Source organism: Carassius carassius, chromosome 21 (assembly GCF_963082965.1).
Source record: "Carassius carassius chromosome 21, fCarCar2.1, whole genome shotgun sequence".
Lineage (NCBI taxonomy): Eukaryota > Metazoa > Chordata > Actinopteri > Cypriniformes > Cyprinidae > Carassius > Carassius carassius.
The window spans coordinates 8120804-8139792 of record NC_081775.1 but is presented as its reverse complement, the minus strand read 5'-3'; the positions used below and the strand labels follow the sequence as shown (position 1 = coordinate 8139792).

The 18989-nt window shown below is 42.5% G+C and overlaps 1 protein-coding gene across 1 annotated transcript; it reads left to right on the top strand.

Moving 5' to 3' along the window:
- The first annotated feature begins 4861 nt into the window (after positions 1-4861).
- Positions 4862-17964, top strand: LOC132097450 (BTB/POZ domain-containing protein KCTD9). Its single transcript, XM_059503165.1, has 13 exons — positions 4862-4915; positions 5002-5078; positions 5500-5621; positions 5817-5860; positions 6040-6136; positions 6646-6704; positions 6824-6952; positions 7196-7263; positions 7721-7816; positions 7909-8058; positions 8157-8262; positions 16182-16315; positions 16402-17964. Exons 2-13 carry the CDS (start codon positions 5031-5033, stop codon positions 16516-16518), a joined length of 1170 nt encoding a protein of 389 aa, XP_059359148.1. The 5' UTR covers positions 4862-4915; positions 5002-5030; the 3' UTR covers positions 16519-17964.
- The last annotated feature ends 1025 nt before the right edge of the window (positions 17965-18989 follow it).

Sequence of the window (18989 nt, the reverse complement as noted above, 5' to 3'; positions counted from 1 at the left end):
ATGCTGGAAGGTCTCCCTCCTCTTTAGCCCGGAGGACACGGCGTCCGTGATTTCCAACAAGAATGTCAAATTTGGACTCGTCTGACCATAAAACACTATTCCACTTTGAAATAGTCCATTTTAAATGAGCCTTGGCCCACAGGACACGACGGCGCTTCTGGACCATGTTCACATATGGCTTCCTTTTTGCATGATAGAGCTTTAGTTGGCATCTGCTGATGGCACGGCGGATTGTGTTTACCGACAGTGGTTTCTGAAAGTATTCCTGGGCCCATTTAGTAATGTCATTAACACACAATCATGCCGATGAGTGATGCAGTGTCGTCTGAGAGCCCGAAGACCACGGGCATCCAATAAAGGTCTCCGGCCTTGTCCCTTATGCACAGAGATTTCTCCAGTTTCTCTGAATCTTTTGATGATGTTATGCACTGTAGATGATGAGATTTGCAAAGCCTTTGCAATTTGACGTTGAGGAACATTGTTTTTAAAGTTTTCCACAATTTTTTTACGCAGTCTTTCACAGATTGGAGAGCCTCTGCCCATCTTTACTTCTGAGAGACTCTGCTTCTCTAAGACAAAGCTTTTATAGCTAATCATGTTACAGACCTGATATCAATTAACTTAATTAATCACTAGATGTTCTCCCAGCTGAATCTTTTCAAAACTGCTTGCTTTTTTAGCCATTTGTTGCCCCTGTGCCAACTTTTTTGAGACATGTAGCAGGCATTAAATTTTAAATGAGCTAATTAAGTGGATAAAAGTGTAAAATTTCTCAGTTTAAACATTTGCTACATTATCTATGTTCTATTGTGAATAAAATATTGGCTCATATGATTTGAAATTCCTTTAGTTTTCATTTTATTAAAATGTAAAAAACGTCCCAACTTTTCTGGAATTCGGGTTGTACATGGAAGCAGCTCCGGGTGGATGACATATGAAGGTCAGATGATATGATATTTTATTTTTGATTATTTGTATCCTGGACCACCTACAAACTTGAAAAAAAGAAAGAAAATAACAACTTAATCATTTTTTAATTTGCATCTTTGTTCTATTTATTCATTTGTGCTATTTACATGATTTCAAACAAGGCCCAATGATACAACCTGCACTGGGGCACCCCAAACCCCATGGCCCTTGCTAGAAATAATTGTAAAGAGCTGCATTATTGAATTTAAGTTCAAATTTAGAATTTATTTATCCCATCTGACAGAAAATCAAGCTAGAATGATGTCCATGTAGATAATAAAAAAACAAACACAAAATATGTTGAATATAAAGGAAGTCCACTTTTATATTTACATTAGATTAGATTAGATTCAACTTTATTGTCATTATGCAGAGTACAAGTACAGAGCAAATGAAATGCAGTTAGAAGAAATGCATCTAACCAGTAGTGCAAGAATATAGTGTTTTATATACATAAAAGTGCAGAGTAAGTAAAGCTATGATATACAAAATGTACAGTGGAGTTGCTATATACAATATTGATCAGAGTATATACAGAATATAAATATGAATGCAATGTAGGGATTGTACATTATGAACAGAGAAATGAAGGATTATATATACATTATGAATAGCAGAAACGTGAGAACAGTGGTAATAAGTTGAGTGTGGATGAGTGTGCAAAAGTATTGTTGAACAATGTATTATATGCAAAAAAAAAACAGTAGTGCAATGATATTTTTTGTAGAAATAGTTTACTGTGCTTGTACAGTAACAACTTTAGACAGTTTATAGTGTAATAGCTTTAACCATGTGCAGTCTGTGCAAAATATGAATAGTGCAAATAATGTATGTAAAGTACTGTGACCAGTGCAGTAAAAGAGCAGGTGCAGGTTAGATTGGTGGTGTGGAGTTCAGAAGTGTCACAGCCTCGGGGAAGAAGCTCTTCCTGAGCCTACTAGTTCGAGAGCGTAGGCTCCTGTAACGCCTGCCGGATGGAAGGAGGGTGAAAAGTCCATAGTTAGGATGAGAGGCATCCTTGATGATGTTTCTTGCCCTGCCCAGACAGCACTTCTGATAAATGTTCTCGATGGAAGTTAACTGGGTGCCGGTGATCCGTTGAGCAGTTTTCACCACCCGCTGGAGTGCTTTGCGGTCAGATGCAGAGCAATTGCTGTACCATACTGAGATGCAGTTCGTGAGTATGCTCTCAATGGTACAGCGGTAGAATTCAGCAAGGATCCTGGGACTGAGGTGAACTTTCTTAAGGCTCCGTAAGAAGTAAAGGCGCTGCTGTGCCTTTTTGACCAGGGTGGAGGTGTTTAGGGACCAGGTGAGATCATCTGAGATGTGGATGCCAAGGAACTTAAAACTCGACACACGCTCCACTACAGCTCCGTTGATGTAGATGGGTGTGTGTGCATGATTCCTAGTCCGCCTGAAGTCCACAATGATCTCCTTAGTCTTCTGGGTGTTTAGTTCCAGGTTGTTGGTGGCACACCACACAGCCAGGTGCTGCACTTCATCCCTGTAGGCTGACTCATCGTCATCCTTGATCAGACCTACCACCGTGGTGTCATCTGCAAACTTGATTATGGTTTTGGAGCCATAAACGGGAACACAGTCATGGGTGAATAGGGAGTACAGGAGAGGGCTAAGTACGCAGCCTTGTGGCACTCCAGTTTTCAGGGTGATGATGGAGGAGGAGAGGTTATCTAACTTAACAGACTGAGGTCTGTTAGTCAGAAAATCTAGAATCCAGTTGCACATGGGTGTGCTGATTCCAAGATGGCTGAGCTTAGAGATCAGCTTGGAGGGGATTACCGTATTAAATGCAGAACTGAAATCTATGAACAGCAATCTCACATGTGTGTTCTGACTGTCCAGGTGGGTGAGGACAGAGTGAAGTGCCGTTTAGATGGCGTCCTCTGTTGACCTATTGTTGCGATAGGCAAATTGGAATGGGTCTAATGTAGCAGGGAGACAGGATTTTAAGTGGGATGCAACCAGTTTCTCAAAGCACTTGGCAATGATGGGGGTGGGTGCAACAGGACGGAAGTCGTTAGGGACCGAGGCAGTGGAGTGCTTCGGTACAGGCACGATGGTGGAGGTTTTGAAGAAAGTAGGGACAGTTGTTTGGGCCAGGGACAGATTGAAAATGTCTGAGAATATATTAAGTCGAAATTACCCTTAATTATTTGTGCATAGGACAAACCTATTACCTCCTGATATATTGAGCAATTTTTTCCCAAATCCTTTTAAGTTAAAAATGTTATTGCTGTTATGCTCCATCTATCCAGTTCAGAAGATAATGTCACTTTTAACGTGCATTGTCACATCTTAATATTTAGAGAAGCTACAGAAATTGATTTAGTGTATGTCCACTAGTTTTTCTTAGACTTCAAAATGGAACTGTGGTACAGCTAATTTACTGATTTAATGTTTAGTCAAACAATATCAGACTAAATGTAGTCTGGGTAACATCCCTACTCATAGCATAACTAATAAATCTTGCAAGGCCAGTTAAGGAGCACAAACCTTACATGCAGTGGGTTTGAATATAAAATAGGTCATAACATTATCTCTGTAAAGAAAACACACTCTATTCTGTGTGTGTTCAATGGCTCCTTATCTAATTTATTTTCAATAAGGCAATTCCCAACCCAAATAACCTGACCAGGAATTAAGGGAGAACTGAAAACTTCCCTGTACCTGAAGGACATTTTGTCAACAGTAGTTTGCAAGAGAACTGATTATCAGCCCTATGTGTTTGCAGAGCATGTGGGCAGTTACAGACATAGTGGGACATTCTGGAAGAGACAGGCTTTTTACAGAAGATAAGACTGGGGCCACCATGTAAGAATCAGTCAGCTAAGCAGGATATTATCACTCACTGCCTTATTGTTTAACATCATTTATCAGTGCTTCTGTGTGTCGTTTTTTTTTTTTTTTTCTAAATTCTGCAGATATGAGAGGCAAACAAATCTGCTGGCCAAGTAACGATATTAGTTTTAGCTTATGGGGATTTTTTAAATACTTAAAAAATATGATATGGAGGTACTGGGATATTTTTTTTTTCAGTGTATTTAAGATGTGAAATATTATATAGACTAAACAAATAGTGTGAGCAGCTATGCAGATATTAATTTTTTTATATATTAGATGTTCATAGACAATAGACAGTTATATAGGACATCATAAGGTTCCATTATTAGTTCTTGAACATACAGTTTGCGGCTTAGATTGCATGTGGTTTATATAAAAATATGATGTGTGTGTGTGTGTGTGTACTTAAATACATATTTATATTTAAATAAAAATTAATAAATCGCTCATATTATTTAACATTGTCTATACGCAAATGCATATATAAATAGCGCAAGGGAAATAATACTAATACTACTAATAATATGTCAACTAGATATTAATAATTAATATCAAGAGTCATGTGATTCTTTTTTACCCAGAAATGTTTACTCTGCCCTCTAGTGTACAAAAAATACAATGGAATACACTCAATATGCATAAATAATTTGAAACCATCGAATGCAGTTCAGTTGAATCCATTTGCACAAAAGTCAAACGATCTTATGAAATTCTATATTTTTTAATTTAGAGACTTAAAATTATATAAATTACAGATTTAGAGATCTGTGGTTCATTTTGCAATACTACTTGGGATTGACTTCCACATTTGAACCCGCAGTCCTATAAACGGCTTTGTAATGAATGAGTAGTTTGACTTCAGCAGCCCACAGACACTGAGGTAATCATTTCCCTTGCGTCAAAATTCCATTCCAGGCAAGTTTTTCATCAAAGAGTCCAACGCCACAATTGTGTCCGATTGGTCGGAACCGCGGGCTAAGTCTATGAAACCCGTCCTGTGATTGGCCAATCGTCGAGGTAGGCAACAGAATTCGCGTTTTGATTGGCCAGGTGTTTCGTCATCTTGGTACAATGTAGCTAGGTTGGTTCTTCCTACTCTCTTTACGTAGGTATTAGTTTAATACATAGATAAGTTAGCGAGATATTAATTCATTAATATTTGTACAGTTGATACGTTTAAGTGGTGTAAACAAAGCATGCGAAGGGTGACGCTTTTTGTCAACGGAACCTCCAAAAATGGCAAGGTGAGTGAACACACGCAGTGCACGCTTAGCCTGTAACTCCAGTGTTAAGTGTTGAGGGGACAGTGATGTCCTGTGAATGCAGGAAGCCTTCTGTTACTCTATTTCACTTTATGTAATAAAGATTTAAGTTATCATTTTAATCCTGACGATGTGGGTAAGGACGCACAAGAGCTCGCTTTTCTGTCATTTTTACATTATTGTTTATAATTCCTCGCAATTGCATTTTCTGTATTTTACTGATGTTAACAACAACAAGCAGTAAGCCAATAAATGTCAATATAAATTTAGTAAATTATTTACATAATATTTTTTTAGTCTGATGTATGCATATTTTATTAAGCTATTATAATAAAAAAACTATTGTTATTATTGCAAACATTACAATTTTAATTGCTTATTCATGCATTTGTTTCTTTTGCAGGTTGTAGCTGTTTATGGGACTCTGTCTGATCTATTGACAGTTGCCAGCAATAAATTGGGAATCAGGGCTTGTAACCTATATAATGGGAAAGGTGGTCTCATAGATGACATTGCCCTCATCAGGTGTGCTGCATTTGCATTTATCAATTATTTCTCATTTATGAAAGACAACAGTGGGAACATTATTGAAAAATCAAATTCTGTTCTCAGTTGGACCTGCTTTGAGTTCTGTGATTACTGAGAGCTTGGTACTTGATTCTTGTGTGGGATGATGATATGGTGGATGAACTGACTGGTTATTGTGTATATATTCCACAGAGATGATGATGTGCTGTATGTATCAGAAGGGGACGCTTTCATTGGTGAGTCAACATCCTTTTGTTTCCCACTTTATGCCACTTGGAACACCAGGGTCATGAGATTCCCAGGGAACAAAAACAAATAGCAAGTCGCTTTTCATAAAAGTGTAAACATTATTCAGTGAAACTTAAAGTGCACTTATAGTCCAGTGTGTAAAACTATGAATGTGTTTGTGTTCTAGACCCTCAGAGGGAGGGGAAAACGTCAGATGACATCTCAGGATCGCACACTGATTGGCTGACGCTGAATATTGGTGGGCGGCTTTTCACCACCACTAGGTAAACACATGCACCATAGGCTCGCTGGCTAAAAATCCACTGAAGTATCTAATTTATTAATCAAGTTCTGATCTGTTATAACTACTGTTAATACATATTTGTACATTTTGTATGATCCCTCTTATTTTGGTAAAATAATTCTGCAAGGTGTGTGTAAACGTTTGGCTCCACTTATTTTACTTTTTTTAAAACAATCTTTAAAGTAAAATAGCAATTTTGGTTTGTTAATTGAAATACAGCTGAAAATAAAATATAAAATAAATGTATAATAGTATAAAATAAAAGTATATTATATATAGAAAATATAATGTAAATATTAGCCTCAAACTGAATTAATAATTAAAGCTTAATACAAAGAAGTACATAATAAACTTACTAAAAGTAAAGTAAAATAAATAAATGAAGACATATTTTAGTAGTATATAAATAAAGCTAAAATAATACAGTTCTGTGGATGCTTAGTGGTCTGTCCTTGAGATGTCCTTTAATAAAGTTTCCTCTTGTTTAAGGAGTACTCTTGTGAGTAAGGAGCCTGACAGCATGCTGGCACACATGTTTAGAGAGAAGGGTAAGGTTAGAGTTCATGTTCACACACTGACTGATTTAGGCATTGTTTGTATTGCTAGTTCATCAGGTTGTGAATCAGTGTAAAGCATAGTTCTATCAGAGTTCTTTCTCGATCTGCAGATGTATGGGGTAACAAGCAGGATGAGCGAGGGGCTTACCTCATTGATCGCAGCCCAGAGTACTTCGAGCCCATCCTGAATTACCTGAGGCACGGCCAGATCATTGTCAATGAAGGAATAAACTTACTAGGTGAGTGACATCTGAATGTTACCAAAGGCATTGTCAAATGATAGTTCCCATGTAGCTTATTAGATATACATTTAATAGTCGATGTTATATATACTGTACATTCAAGCCCAGGGTGTAGATTAATGCAATAAGTTTAACCTTGGTACTGCAATACAATGCACTGCTTTTATAAAGTGACAGCAATATTAATATGATAAAGACACCATTTTATAGTTCTAGTGGAATGCTTTTTTTGTTTTCTAGGGGTACTGGAAGAAGCTCGATTCTTTGGAATAGAGCAAATGGCTGAACAGCTAGAAGTCGCCATTAAGGTAACAGAACAGAAGTGTTCAAGTCATTCTTGTTCCATAACATTTAAATTAAAGTTTAAAGTCAGTAAGATTTTTAAGATATGCTCACCAAGGCTACATTTATTTGATGAGAAACACAGTAAAAACTGTAACATTCTGAATTATTACCATTCAAAATAACGTTTTTCTATTTTTATATAAAAGGTTGATTATTCCTGTGACATTAACCAGAGTTTTCAGCATCAGTTTTCAGTGTCACATGATCGAAGGATCTTGATTTGATGCTGAAGAAGGGTTTCTTATTAAGCACAACTGTTTTCAAAACTGAAAATGATATTTTTGTGGAAACCATAATTTTTTTTTGAACTAATAATTTATTTCAACAATAAAGCATCTTACTGAACCCAAGCTTCTGAAAGGTTCTCTTTATGCATATAATTATTCATTTAGTTCTTAATTTGTTTTCTATGGGGTGCAGAATTCTCATCCGCCTGAAGACCATTCTCCACTCTCACGCAAAGAATTTGTTCGCTTTCTGCTGGCTACGCCAACCAAATCAGAGCTACGCTGTCAGGTAGAAGACATTTGTTCTGGAATTATTCAGACGGGTGTTTTAGTCAGTTTGATGTTGGCATTAAGGTGTCTTTTTTCCACTTTCCCTCTCAGGGTCTTAATTTCAGTGGAGCGGACCTTTCTCGGCTGGATTTGCGCTATATAAATTTTAAGATGGCAAATCTGAGCCGCTGCAATCTCACCTATGCAAACCTGTGCTGCTCAAACCTGGAGAGAGCGGACTTATCTGGAGCCAACCTGGATGTGAGCTGATCAAAACTTTTATCACTTCTTTTATCTCTTCTTCTGGTTTTAATCCCTTTGAACTGATATAAAGCCTTGCTTTCTTGCCCGTTCTCCAGGGTGCTAATCTTCAGGGCGTGAAGATGCTCTGCTCTAATGCAGAGGGAGCGTCACTGAAAGGATGCAACTTTGAGGATCCCTCTGGGCTCAAGGCCAATCTAGAGGGTAAAACTGCACACAGAAGCCATTGTTTAGCTTTATAAATAAAATAACATATATTATACACATGACATATATATAATTTCAGTTTCACTTTCATAGTAGACATTGCAAGTGTTGTCAAAAAGTACTGGTACCATGTCGATACTTAATTTAAAAAATGTATCAATACCTGCCTTTCTGCAATACGGATAGTACCGAGCTCAGGGTTGATGCAGTAACGGCCGAGAGGCGGCTGCTTTAAAACACTCCTGTAATTAAAATCTCACAATATGATAATATCGCAATATGAAGTTTACAGTACGATATTTATTGTGATATTCAAAGGGGACATAACACACATTGTTTCACCCAATCTCATGTAATAGAGTAGTACTGCATCCTTCATATCTCCAAAAAGTCTTTAGTTTTATCATATTTATTTATAAAATAAATATACAGCTTTCCGATTCTCTCTGAAAACAGCGGAACTCCTGGAGACACGCCGTGGGCGGAGCTAAAGAGTGACTTTGAGCAATGATTGCCAAAAAAACACTGACATTTGATTCCATTTCATTTACTGCCTGCAGGTCTGAATCATGACCTGGATCTTTTATAGCAGGGACCGCTCCATCCTTCAGTATCAAATGATGTGAAAATCCCGCGTCGAACTGGGTTTTGTTAATAAAACATTCAGCAACTTGTGAAACTCAGTTGCTGCCCAGGAAAACTTAACTGCATTCACTGTTTACGTAACGCAAGGTTCTTTGGGAAGCTGAACAAAGTTATCTTTCCCTTAAGTTATAATCAAAAACACACTTCTTTGGGGACATTCTTCCCAAGCGAGTCCCGTGCAGAGCTGCCGAGTGACACTTTGAGGGTTCAGAATTAAGAGCTGCAACCCGTGTACTTAACTTAGAAAACTTAAGTCAGAAAAAAGTCAGTGAAGTGACTTGTACCTGAACTTTAAAGGGGACTCAACCCTCTTTTTATTTGTGGTATACTGTCTCAGTCTAAATTACATTCACACTGGTGTTTTAGGAAACAAATTAGAATATAATAATAATAACAATGATAGTAATAGCCATATATTGTAAAACAGTTGCACTATAAAATACATGAAAATGAATATTTCGTAGGTATATTATTTTTGCTTTACACTACAGTGGGAAAATTACAATACTTCTTTCCTAATTTCTACACTAGAAAGAGATATTTTGATGTTGGACTGCATTTAAACCACTAGCTGTCAGCAATTCATACTGCAGCTTTTATTTTGGCTTTTTATTTTGCAGTAGAGCTTTTATTTTGAAGGAGAATTCCAGTTTCAGTGAGAACAGGCTTACAAAAACATGTCTCACTACAAATCTAGTGAAATGCTGTAATTATCTGCTGTGAAAATAAAGCATAACCAAATTTTAAACTATTTTAAAAACTACTCTTTTTGCCTGGAAGACCTTTCGTTTGATATTTTCATATGACCATGATTAAATTGAGACAGTTTTTCGCTTGATACCTTACCTCACCTTTTTATGTCAAAAATTATGTCATTAATAACTCACCCTCATGTCGTTCCAAACCCGTGAGACCTCCGTTCATCTTCGGAACACAGTTTAGGATATTTTAGATTTAGTCCGAGAGCTCTCAGTCCCTCCATTGAAACTGTGTGTACGGTATACTGTCCATGTCCAGAAAGGTAGTTAAAATTTTTTGAAGCATCGAAATTACATTTTGTCCAAAAATAGCAAAAACTATGACTTTATTCAGCATTGTCTTCTCTTCCGTGTCTGTTGTGAGAGTTCAAAACAAAGCAGTTTGTCATATCCGGTTCGTGAACGAATCATTTAATGTAGCAGGATCTTTTTGAACCAGTTCACTAAATTGAACTTAATCGTTTTAAACGGTTCGCGTCTCCAATACGCATGAATCCACAAATGACTTAAGCTGTTAACTTTTTGCACATCAAGTTCTTCATTCCTCACTGAATGAATCGATCATTTATTCTTGAACCTTGCCTTATACACAGAGGCATTGTCATGTTAGAACGTCTTGGTTATGTACGTACTGTAATTAAAATCTCACAATATGATAATATCGCAATATGAAGTTTACAGTACGATATTTATTGTGATATTCAAAGGGGACATAACACACATTGTTTCACCCAATCTCATGTAATAGAGTAGTACTGCATCCTTCATATCTCCAAAAAGTCTCCAATACGCATGAATCCACAAATGACTTAAGCTGTTAACTTTTTGCACATCAAGTTCTTCATTCCTCACTGAATGAATCGATCATTTATTCTTGAACCTTGCCTTATACACAGAGGCATTGTCATGTTAGAACGTCTTGGTTATGTACGTAACCCTCGTCCCCTGATGGAGGGAACGGAGACGTTATGTCGAACGACATATGGGGTCTCACTTGGGAGGCCAATCATCTCTGAGTTTAAGAGAAAACGCCAATGAAAATTGGCTAGTGGATTTAACATACCTGAGCCACTCCCCGTGCCAACGGGTATAAATAGGGCGACAGATGCATCCACTTATTAGGTTTTACTCTGAGGAGCCGAGAACGTGTCCCGGCAACAGCGACCGGTTCAAGGTTGTGGCATGGGGACATAACGTCTCCGTTCCCTCCATCAGGGAACGAGGGTTACGTACGTAACCGAGACGTTCCCTATCTGTCGGTCACTACGAGTTATGTCGAACGACATATGGGGTCCTATGGAAAACGCCACAACCTGAACACCGTCACAACCCTGTGGCGCTGCAATTGTCGACAGGCCCTGGCGTGCCACAAAAGCTACGCTTAAGGTCGTAACCTTCCCAAAGCCCCAGCGCAAATTCACTGACCTTGGTACCGAAGGGGCCAAAGGGAGAGTACATCGCTGCTGGAGAAGGCCACGCTGCTGTTCCGCCCACACAAAGTTAGTTTGGAAGGAATTTCAACCTTTGGAGAAAGCCTTAAGAAAAGGTCGCTACTGAGACCACATCCTACCCGTAGGGAGGTGGCATGTGGAGATACTGATATGGACTGACCCAGGGGGCAGTACTACATATGGAAGGTGTCTCTGAGGCAGGTCCTACCTTAGAGTAGGGATGGAACGGCTGCCAGAAGAGACTGACAGAACGGGTCCGTCAAGGGAAGACACGGGTTTGCCAAGAGGGAAACCTTACCGTGGAAGAATACACATATGGGATTACCCGTAGGGAACCAAGCCATATGAACACCTAGCCCAGTACAGGGACTGACTGGAACTCCGGGCATGCTAACACCAGTACTGGGCCTGGCGACAGACTGCTCCGCCAAGTCTAACTGCCGAGGGTGCTGGAGGATGCTCGACCAGGGTACGCCAACCGGGGAACTCTACTGGGAGAAGAAAGGCGCTCACATCCCCGTGTTAGGGGGAATGGCGCAGCAAGCTCGACACCGAGCCAGCCCTTCCCGCCAATTACCTGTTACCCAACACACGGGAAGAAACTGGCTCTACACGGATGTTATAAAACCTTGCAAAGGTGTTGGGTGTCGCCCAGCCCGCAGCTCGACAGATGTCTGCCAGAGAGGCAGCGCACGCCAGTGCAAAGGAGGAGGCCACACTCCGTGTGAAGTGGGCCCTCACCCCCAGGGGGCACGGCTCGCCTTGGGAATGGTATGCCAAGGCGATGGCATCCACTATCCAGTGGGCCAACCTCTGTTTGGAGACAGTCTTCCCCTTCTGCTGACCTCCAAAGCAGACCAGGAGCTGCTCAGAGCTTCTGAAGCTCTGGGTGTGGTCCACGTATATACGAAGCGCTCTTACGGGACACAGCAACAGCAAGGCTGGATCTGCCTCCTCCAGGGGCAGCGCTTGCAGGTTCACCACCTGGTCTCGGAAGGGAGTGGTGGGAACCTTGGGCACGTATCCCGCCCGGGGTCTCAGGACAACGTGAGAGTAGGCCGGCCTGAACACAAGGCACTCTTCACTTACCGAAAATGCTTGGAGGTCCCCGACCCCCTTGATGGAAGTGAGCGCGATCAGGAGTGCTGTCTTGAGAGACAGGAACTTAAGCTCGACTGAATCCAGCGGCTCAAAGGGACCCCTCTGAAGTCCCACCAGGACAATAGAGAGGTCCCAGGAGGGAATCAGGGGTGTCCTAGGAGGATGTAACCTGGCACCCCTCAGGAACCTAACGATCAGGTCATGCCTCCCAAGGGACCGGCCATCCACTGCATCGTGATGGGCTGCATTGGCAGCCACATACACGTTCAGGGTGGAGGGTGACAGCCCACGCTCCAACCCTTCTTGCAGGAAAGAAAGCACAACTCTGACCAGGCATCTCCGGGGGTCTTCTCGGTGAGAAGCTGCCTGCCCGTTGCATGTCGCGCCCCAGCCCGTGTTGGAGGCATCTGTTGTGACAACAACATGCCGGGACACTTGTTCTAAGGACACGCCGGCCCGTAGAAAGGCAAGGTCCGACCAGGTGCTGAATCGGCGGCGACACATTGGTGTGATGGTGACACGATGTGTACCGCGGCGCCATGCCCATCTCGGGACTCGGGAGTGCAACCAGTGCTGAAGTGGCCTCATATGGAGCAACCCGAGCGGCGTGACTGCGGCTGCGGATGCCATATGCCCCAGGAGCCTCTGAAAGTGTTTCAGTGGTACCACTGTCCTGCCTCTGAAGGAACTCAGGCAGTTCAGCACTGACTGGGCACGCTCGCTGGTGAGCCGTGCCGTCATACTCACCGAGTCTAACTCCATACCGAGATAAGAGATTCTCTGCACAGGGGAGAGATTGCTCTTCTCTCGGTCGACCTGAAGCCCCAACTGACTGAGGTGCCGGAGCACCAAGTCCCTGTGAACGCACAACTGCTCTCGGGACCGGGCCATAATGAGCCAGTCGTCGAGATAGTTGAGGATCCTGACGCCCACTTCCCAGAGTGGGGCAAGGGTGCCCTCCGCGAGCTTCGTGAAGACACGGGGGGACAAGGAGAGCCCGAAGGGGAGGACCTTTTACCGCAGAAACGGTCTGTGGCAAGGGGGGGGTCGAGACATGAAAGTACGCGTCTTTCAGGTCGATCGCTGCAAACCAGTCCTGGGGCTGAACGCATTTGAGAATGCGTTTCTGCGTCAGCATCTTGAAATGGAGCTTGTGCAGGGCCCGATTCAAGACTCGCAGATCCAGGATAGGTCAAAGGCCACCGCTTTTCTTGGGTACGATGAAGTAAGGGCTGTAAAACCCCGTCCTCATCTCGGCTGGAGGGACCGGCTCGATTGCATCCTTCGCCAGCAGGACAGCAATCTCCTCGCGCAAGACAAAGGCGTCCCGGACTGCCACCGGAGTCTCGAGCACGCCATTGATCTTGGGAGGTCTCCGGGTGAACTGAGTCGGACCATCCGAATGAGCCAGCGTGACGGGTTGGGCAGCGCAAGCCACGCTCCCAAACTCCGTACAAGTGGCACCAAAGGGACAGTCGACATACCCGCAGTGGTGCAGCGATGGGGAGTTGTGTCGGATGGCCCAGAAGGCATCGCATTCCAAGTCATCACAGCCACACTCCTCGTGTTCCCGGAGGAACTGGCCAGAGACGCGTGGAGAGGCGTTGCGTCTCCGAACCGCGACCTCTTGACCACTGGCGAAGGGGGCAGCGGGGGTGAGAATGAGGAGGCAGTGCGTCGCTCATCGTCAACCCGTGAGCCTTGCAACTCGGAGGGAAGGGAAATTGCTCTTTTATGAAAAAGTGGGTGCCGTCAGCCATTGGACCAGCGGCGGAACAGAAAGAAACAAAAACTGAGGATTCTCCACCCGGCACTCCCCCGGGGGAAGGAGTGGCTCTGTCTCCGCCAGCTCCTGAAGAGCAGTCTCCCACATCTCCGAGTTGCCCGTGTCAGGGCCGCTTAGTCGTCTTCCTAGAGGACTTCGCAGCCGGAAGTGACATGGAGGGCACCACTCTCCTGCGCGGGGCTCAACGCGCCGGCCTCGAAGAACTCTCAGCACGGGGCGGAGCTGGTGTGGAGGACGCAGGGGGGCGCCCACGGCGACGAGCAGGCTGAGGCACTGCCCACGACGGAATGGTGGCAAGCGGAGGATCACGTCGAGGCGAGATGTGCTGTATGGCCTCAGTCTGCTGTTGTTCTGTCAGGAACTGCTGGGCACAGCCCCTGACAGCGTCGCCACACAGGACAGCTTGGGAGATAGGAGCGTTGAGAAAGTGCACTTTGTCAACGTCTCTCATACAGACCAGGCTGAACCAGAAACGGCACTACTGAACCACCAGAGTGGACATCGCCTTCCCGAGGGACTGCGTCGTGACTTCCGTCACCCAGAAGGGTGAGGTCAGTCGCCGTGCGCAGCTCCTGCATCAACCTCGGGTTGGTTCTACCCTCGTGCATTTGTTAAAGCCTTGGCTTGGTGAGTTTTGCAGGATAGTCATGGCATGCAGAGCAGAGGCAGCTTGGCACGCCACACTGTGGGTGAGAGGCGCGGACTATTCCTCCCAGTGGCGGCGTTTTGCCGACACAAGTGCACCGCAATCGCACTCTCCTGCCGGGGAATGTTGACGCACCCCTAGCTGCCCCGCCATCGAGGGTAGTGAGGATGGAGGAACGAAATGAGCTGCTTCCGGCCGTAAAAAGGGGCCATCCACGACTACATCACTTCCCCATGCACATCCGGGAAGAAAGGAACCAGAGCAAAACGCGGTTGTGAGCCGTGCTCTACACCAAGAACCAATCAAACAGCCATGAGCACTCAGGGCTGGGCGGCCACCTCCATCCTGATGCTCACAGCTGCCCGGGCAAGCATGGCTGTCAACTCTGGGTCCAATTCGGCAGTGGCGACAACACCCGAGGGGGGAAGCCCCGCCGAATCTTCATCCACAGAGGTCAACAGCCCATCCCTGATGCTGCATTCGACATCTGATCCCCGGCGGAAAACTGAATGACCTGTTGGGACTGCCATAAGACAGCCCAGCAAAATCACCCAGCAGCCGCACAGGACAAACACTGCGGAAGGGGTAAGAGGTCCGTGGGGCGTGGCCTGGCGGAGAAGCTCTCACTGTCACCTTCAAATCTCTCAGAGCACTAGCCGGCGATCCTCTGCTCATGGCAGAGAAACCGGAACAGGTAGTGACAGAGGGGTCTGCTCCTTTCCCTTTAAGAAAGGGGAGACGCGATCACAGCATTGCCATGGTCACACACGCAGTGCGTGCATGAACCATCCACGAATGCGCCTTCAACGTGCTGAATGCCCAGACACGGAAGACAACGATCGTGGCCGTTGTCAGAGAACAGGAAACGACCGCATCCAGAAGGACGCGGACGAAACGGCGTCATTAAAAAGACGCGAATCGTTCGTGATTTGTTCTTTTAGGAAATCTGCTCTCTTAATTGAAGCGCCCAGGGGAATCGCTGAAAGGAACACCACTGTTTGCGCCGTACCGCCAACCAGAACAGCTTCCCGACACAGCAGATGAATGCCTTTGTGGAGTATAACTGCTTTCATACAACCACTCGGCTCCGAAGCAAAAATCTAATGAGTGGATGCACCTGTCGCCCTGTTTATACCTGTTGGCACGGGGAGTGGCTCAGGTATGTTAAATCCACTAGCCAATTTTCATTGGCGTTTTCTCTTAAACTCAGAGATGATTGGCCTCCCAAGTGAGACCCCATATGTCGTTCGACATAACTCGTAGTGACCGACAGATAGGGAATAGAAAATTCTCTAGAATCTCATTATATACCTAAACATTAAGATTTGTACTCGTGGAAATTACTAAAGTAGTCAAACCTATTCAATAGAAGGAAGTGTCCCAATAATTTTGTCAATATAGTGCATTTGTTTTAAAATATTACAACAGTTCTTGCTGTGAAACGGAAATGACGCTGATGCCACATTATGTTGCATGATCATGTTTTGTGTTTGCGTGTGGGTAATTAGTGTATTCTCTGTGTGCTTTAGGGGCTAATCTGAAAGGAGTTGACATGGAGGGCAGTCAGATGACTGGTATAAACCTGCGTGTGGCCACGCTGAAGAATGCTAAGCTGAAGAACTGTAACCTGCGTGGTGCTACATTAGCCGGCACAGATCTCGAGGTGAGTTGATTTTGTGGCATGTAGCCACATTCCTCACAACACTGAAAAAATGCTTTTTACAAATGTTTTCTTTCGTATGTGTGCAGAACTGCGATCTCTCAGGCTGCGATCTACAGGAAGCCAACCTGCGTGGTTCAAATGTGAAAGGAGCAATTTTTGAGGAGATGCTGACGCCGCTGCACATGTCCCAAAGTGTGAGATAACCAATTACATCTCTCCCTGGCCGGCGACCTCAGCAGCCAGCTTTTCACAGCTCTCCCTTACCCCAAGCCCCGTCTTTGTTTCACGCTCCTGTGAAACCGTTTGCAATACTAGCACTTGGTTTGCCCAGCCCTTCTCTTTGAGCTTTACTCTCATGCACTAGTGCACATCCAGGGTCTGTTGTCATGGCCAAAAATAGCAAAAGCTTAGTGTAGAGAATCCAAATATTCGAAAATGCTATTTGTCAAACCAAACTTGTTACCGTTATTTATGCTTCGAGTTGACCTTTTGCTCGATTTCACTGAATGTATGCATTTCATGTTGTGTTTTGTCTCAAATAATGAAGTCAACATTTCAGTCAATCAGTACAACCAAATAAATCTGTAGTATTTTAGATTCAGCAATCAACTGTAGGCAATTTATGATAAGGCTTATTGTTGCACAGCTTACTGCAGGCAAAACAAGCTCATAATAGTAGCTTATAAAAATACCTTAGGGTCTGGCTACAAATATGCAACATAAACATATAGCTCTTACATATTCAGTTTTCACATCAAATTAATTGTTTGTTTTGTTTTCTGGTTTGTCAATTGTTGTTTGATCTACCTCCCAAAAAACTGTTTTAAGTCATTACGTAAAATGCAAACCACATCTTACTGTGTTTTTCCAACACCTATTAATCTTTAATAACTGTGTAATAACACTTTGCCATAGGCTAATATGCACAATAATTAACCAGTGGTGCCAATATGCTGGTTTATAATTTTACTATTTTGTATGTGTGAATGTTTCGCTTTCAGATTTCTAATTTTCCCCATTTTTAATCTTGTTTTTAATTGAAGTGACCAACACACACCAAAAATGTTGTGATGTTTTTCATGTCACTATCAAATCCAGTGCTTCCTTATTTAATGTTTGTCATGATATCACGTTTGTTCATCAATATCATCCTACTTTTTGATAATATTTTGAACACATGGACTTGTACATTCATATCCCTAAATTGTGTGTAAGACTTACAAAGTAGCACATTTATGAAATGCAACTTAGGTCTTGTGCTGCTCAGCTATTGCGTTATAATATCACCTGATCTGGATTAATTGCCTGAATTGTTAAAAAAAATTAAACCTAACCATCTCGCTCAGAGATTTCTGACAGTAGCTCAGACTTACTTGTTTTTCAACATGCTGTTATTTTTCATTTACAAATGTTATTGTAGGTACTCTATCAATCCTGTTAAATGAAGGCAATCAAAATAGACTTTTGCACCTAAAGTGTAATTCACTATGCATATCAGACCCTTGTGGAAAGGGTGCTAGCTATTTATTTATGTATCAGGCTGTGTTTATGTAAGTGGTCGGGGGAGGATCTACTCGCTCTCTCTTTACCAAACTTTGTTGCACTCTATTACGGAAGTGTGTTTCCATAAATAGACTGTTATAATCAAACTCCTGCTGTCTGTCTTTATTTATTTGGTTGCATATATTAAAAAGATTTCTGAAGGATCATGTGACACTGAAGACTGGAGTAATGGCTTCTGAAAATTCAGCTTTGCATCACAGGAATAAATTACATTATAAAATATATTAAATAGAAAACATTTATTTTTAGTAACATTTATTTGTTTGTTTATTTATTATTTTTGACTAAATCTGAAAAAAGACACCCAAGAGCAGCACGACAAAAAACCCCCACAAAAAATCCAATTTAGAGGAGAAGGACTTTGACAGCAACATCACCTGCTTGCATGTTCATGTGTTTCATCATTCAATTCAATTCAAGTTTATTTGTATAGTGCTTTTTACGATAGAAATCCTTGCAAAGCAACTTTACAAAAATAAAGTTTCTACAATATTTAGTAGTAGCTTATAAGTGGTGATCCGTTTATGTGCATATGAGAGGAATTTTCAGAAAAATTAATACAAGAAATAGTTAACCAGACGATGAGCATTATTAACAGCAATTATAATGTGACTGCATAGTAAGTAGCAATATTTGTTAGTTCTGTATGTTGTTTCAGTGTTAGCATCATCTGAGGTCCTCTGAGGGGTCAGCATCATCTCTTCTCAGGTGTTCTGGATCCAGACTGGAGCTTGTGGCAAAACAGAGAAACAAATAGAGACATAATTAGCACAGCTGCTGTTCCAATAAAGTAAAATTAATTAGTTTAACCCAAGCTAAAGAATAATAATGTGCATTTGATCAGATACAACTGCAGTCACAATTTAAGAGATGCATTATTCGAATGCTTGGCAAAAGAGATGCGTTTTTAATCTAGATTTAAACAGAGAGAGTGTGTCTGAACACCGAACATTATCAAGAAGCGTTTTGTGACCTTGGGGAGCGTGATGGATTGTAACGTGGTAGAACACTAGTTAGGTACGCAGGAGCTAAACCAATAAGGGCCTTATAGGTAAGTAATAATAATTTGTAACCGATAGGGAACTTAAGGGCCTTATAGGTAAGTATTAAT

Bases quoted from the DNA above. Each gene is read 5' to 3' on its own strand.
- LOC132097450 (XM_059503165.1), top strand. From the start codon at position 5,031: ATGCGAAGGGTGACGCTTTTTGTCAACGGAACCTCCAAAAATGGCAAG. The intron at 5,079-5,499 runs GTGAGTGAACAC...TTTCTTTTGCAG, and splicing joins GAACCTCCAAAAATGGCAAG to GTTGTAGCTGTTTATGGGAC. The intron at 6,953-7,195 runs GTGAGTGACATC...TTTGTTTTCTAG, and splicing joins TGAAGGAATAAACTTACTAG to GGGTACTGGAAGAAGCTCGA.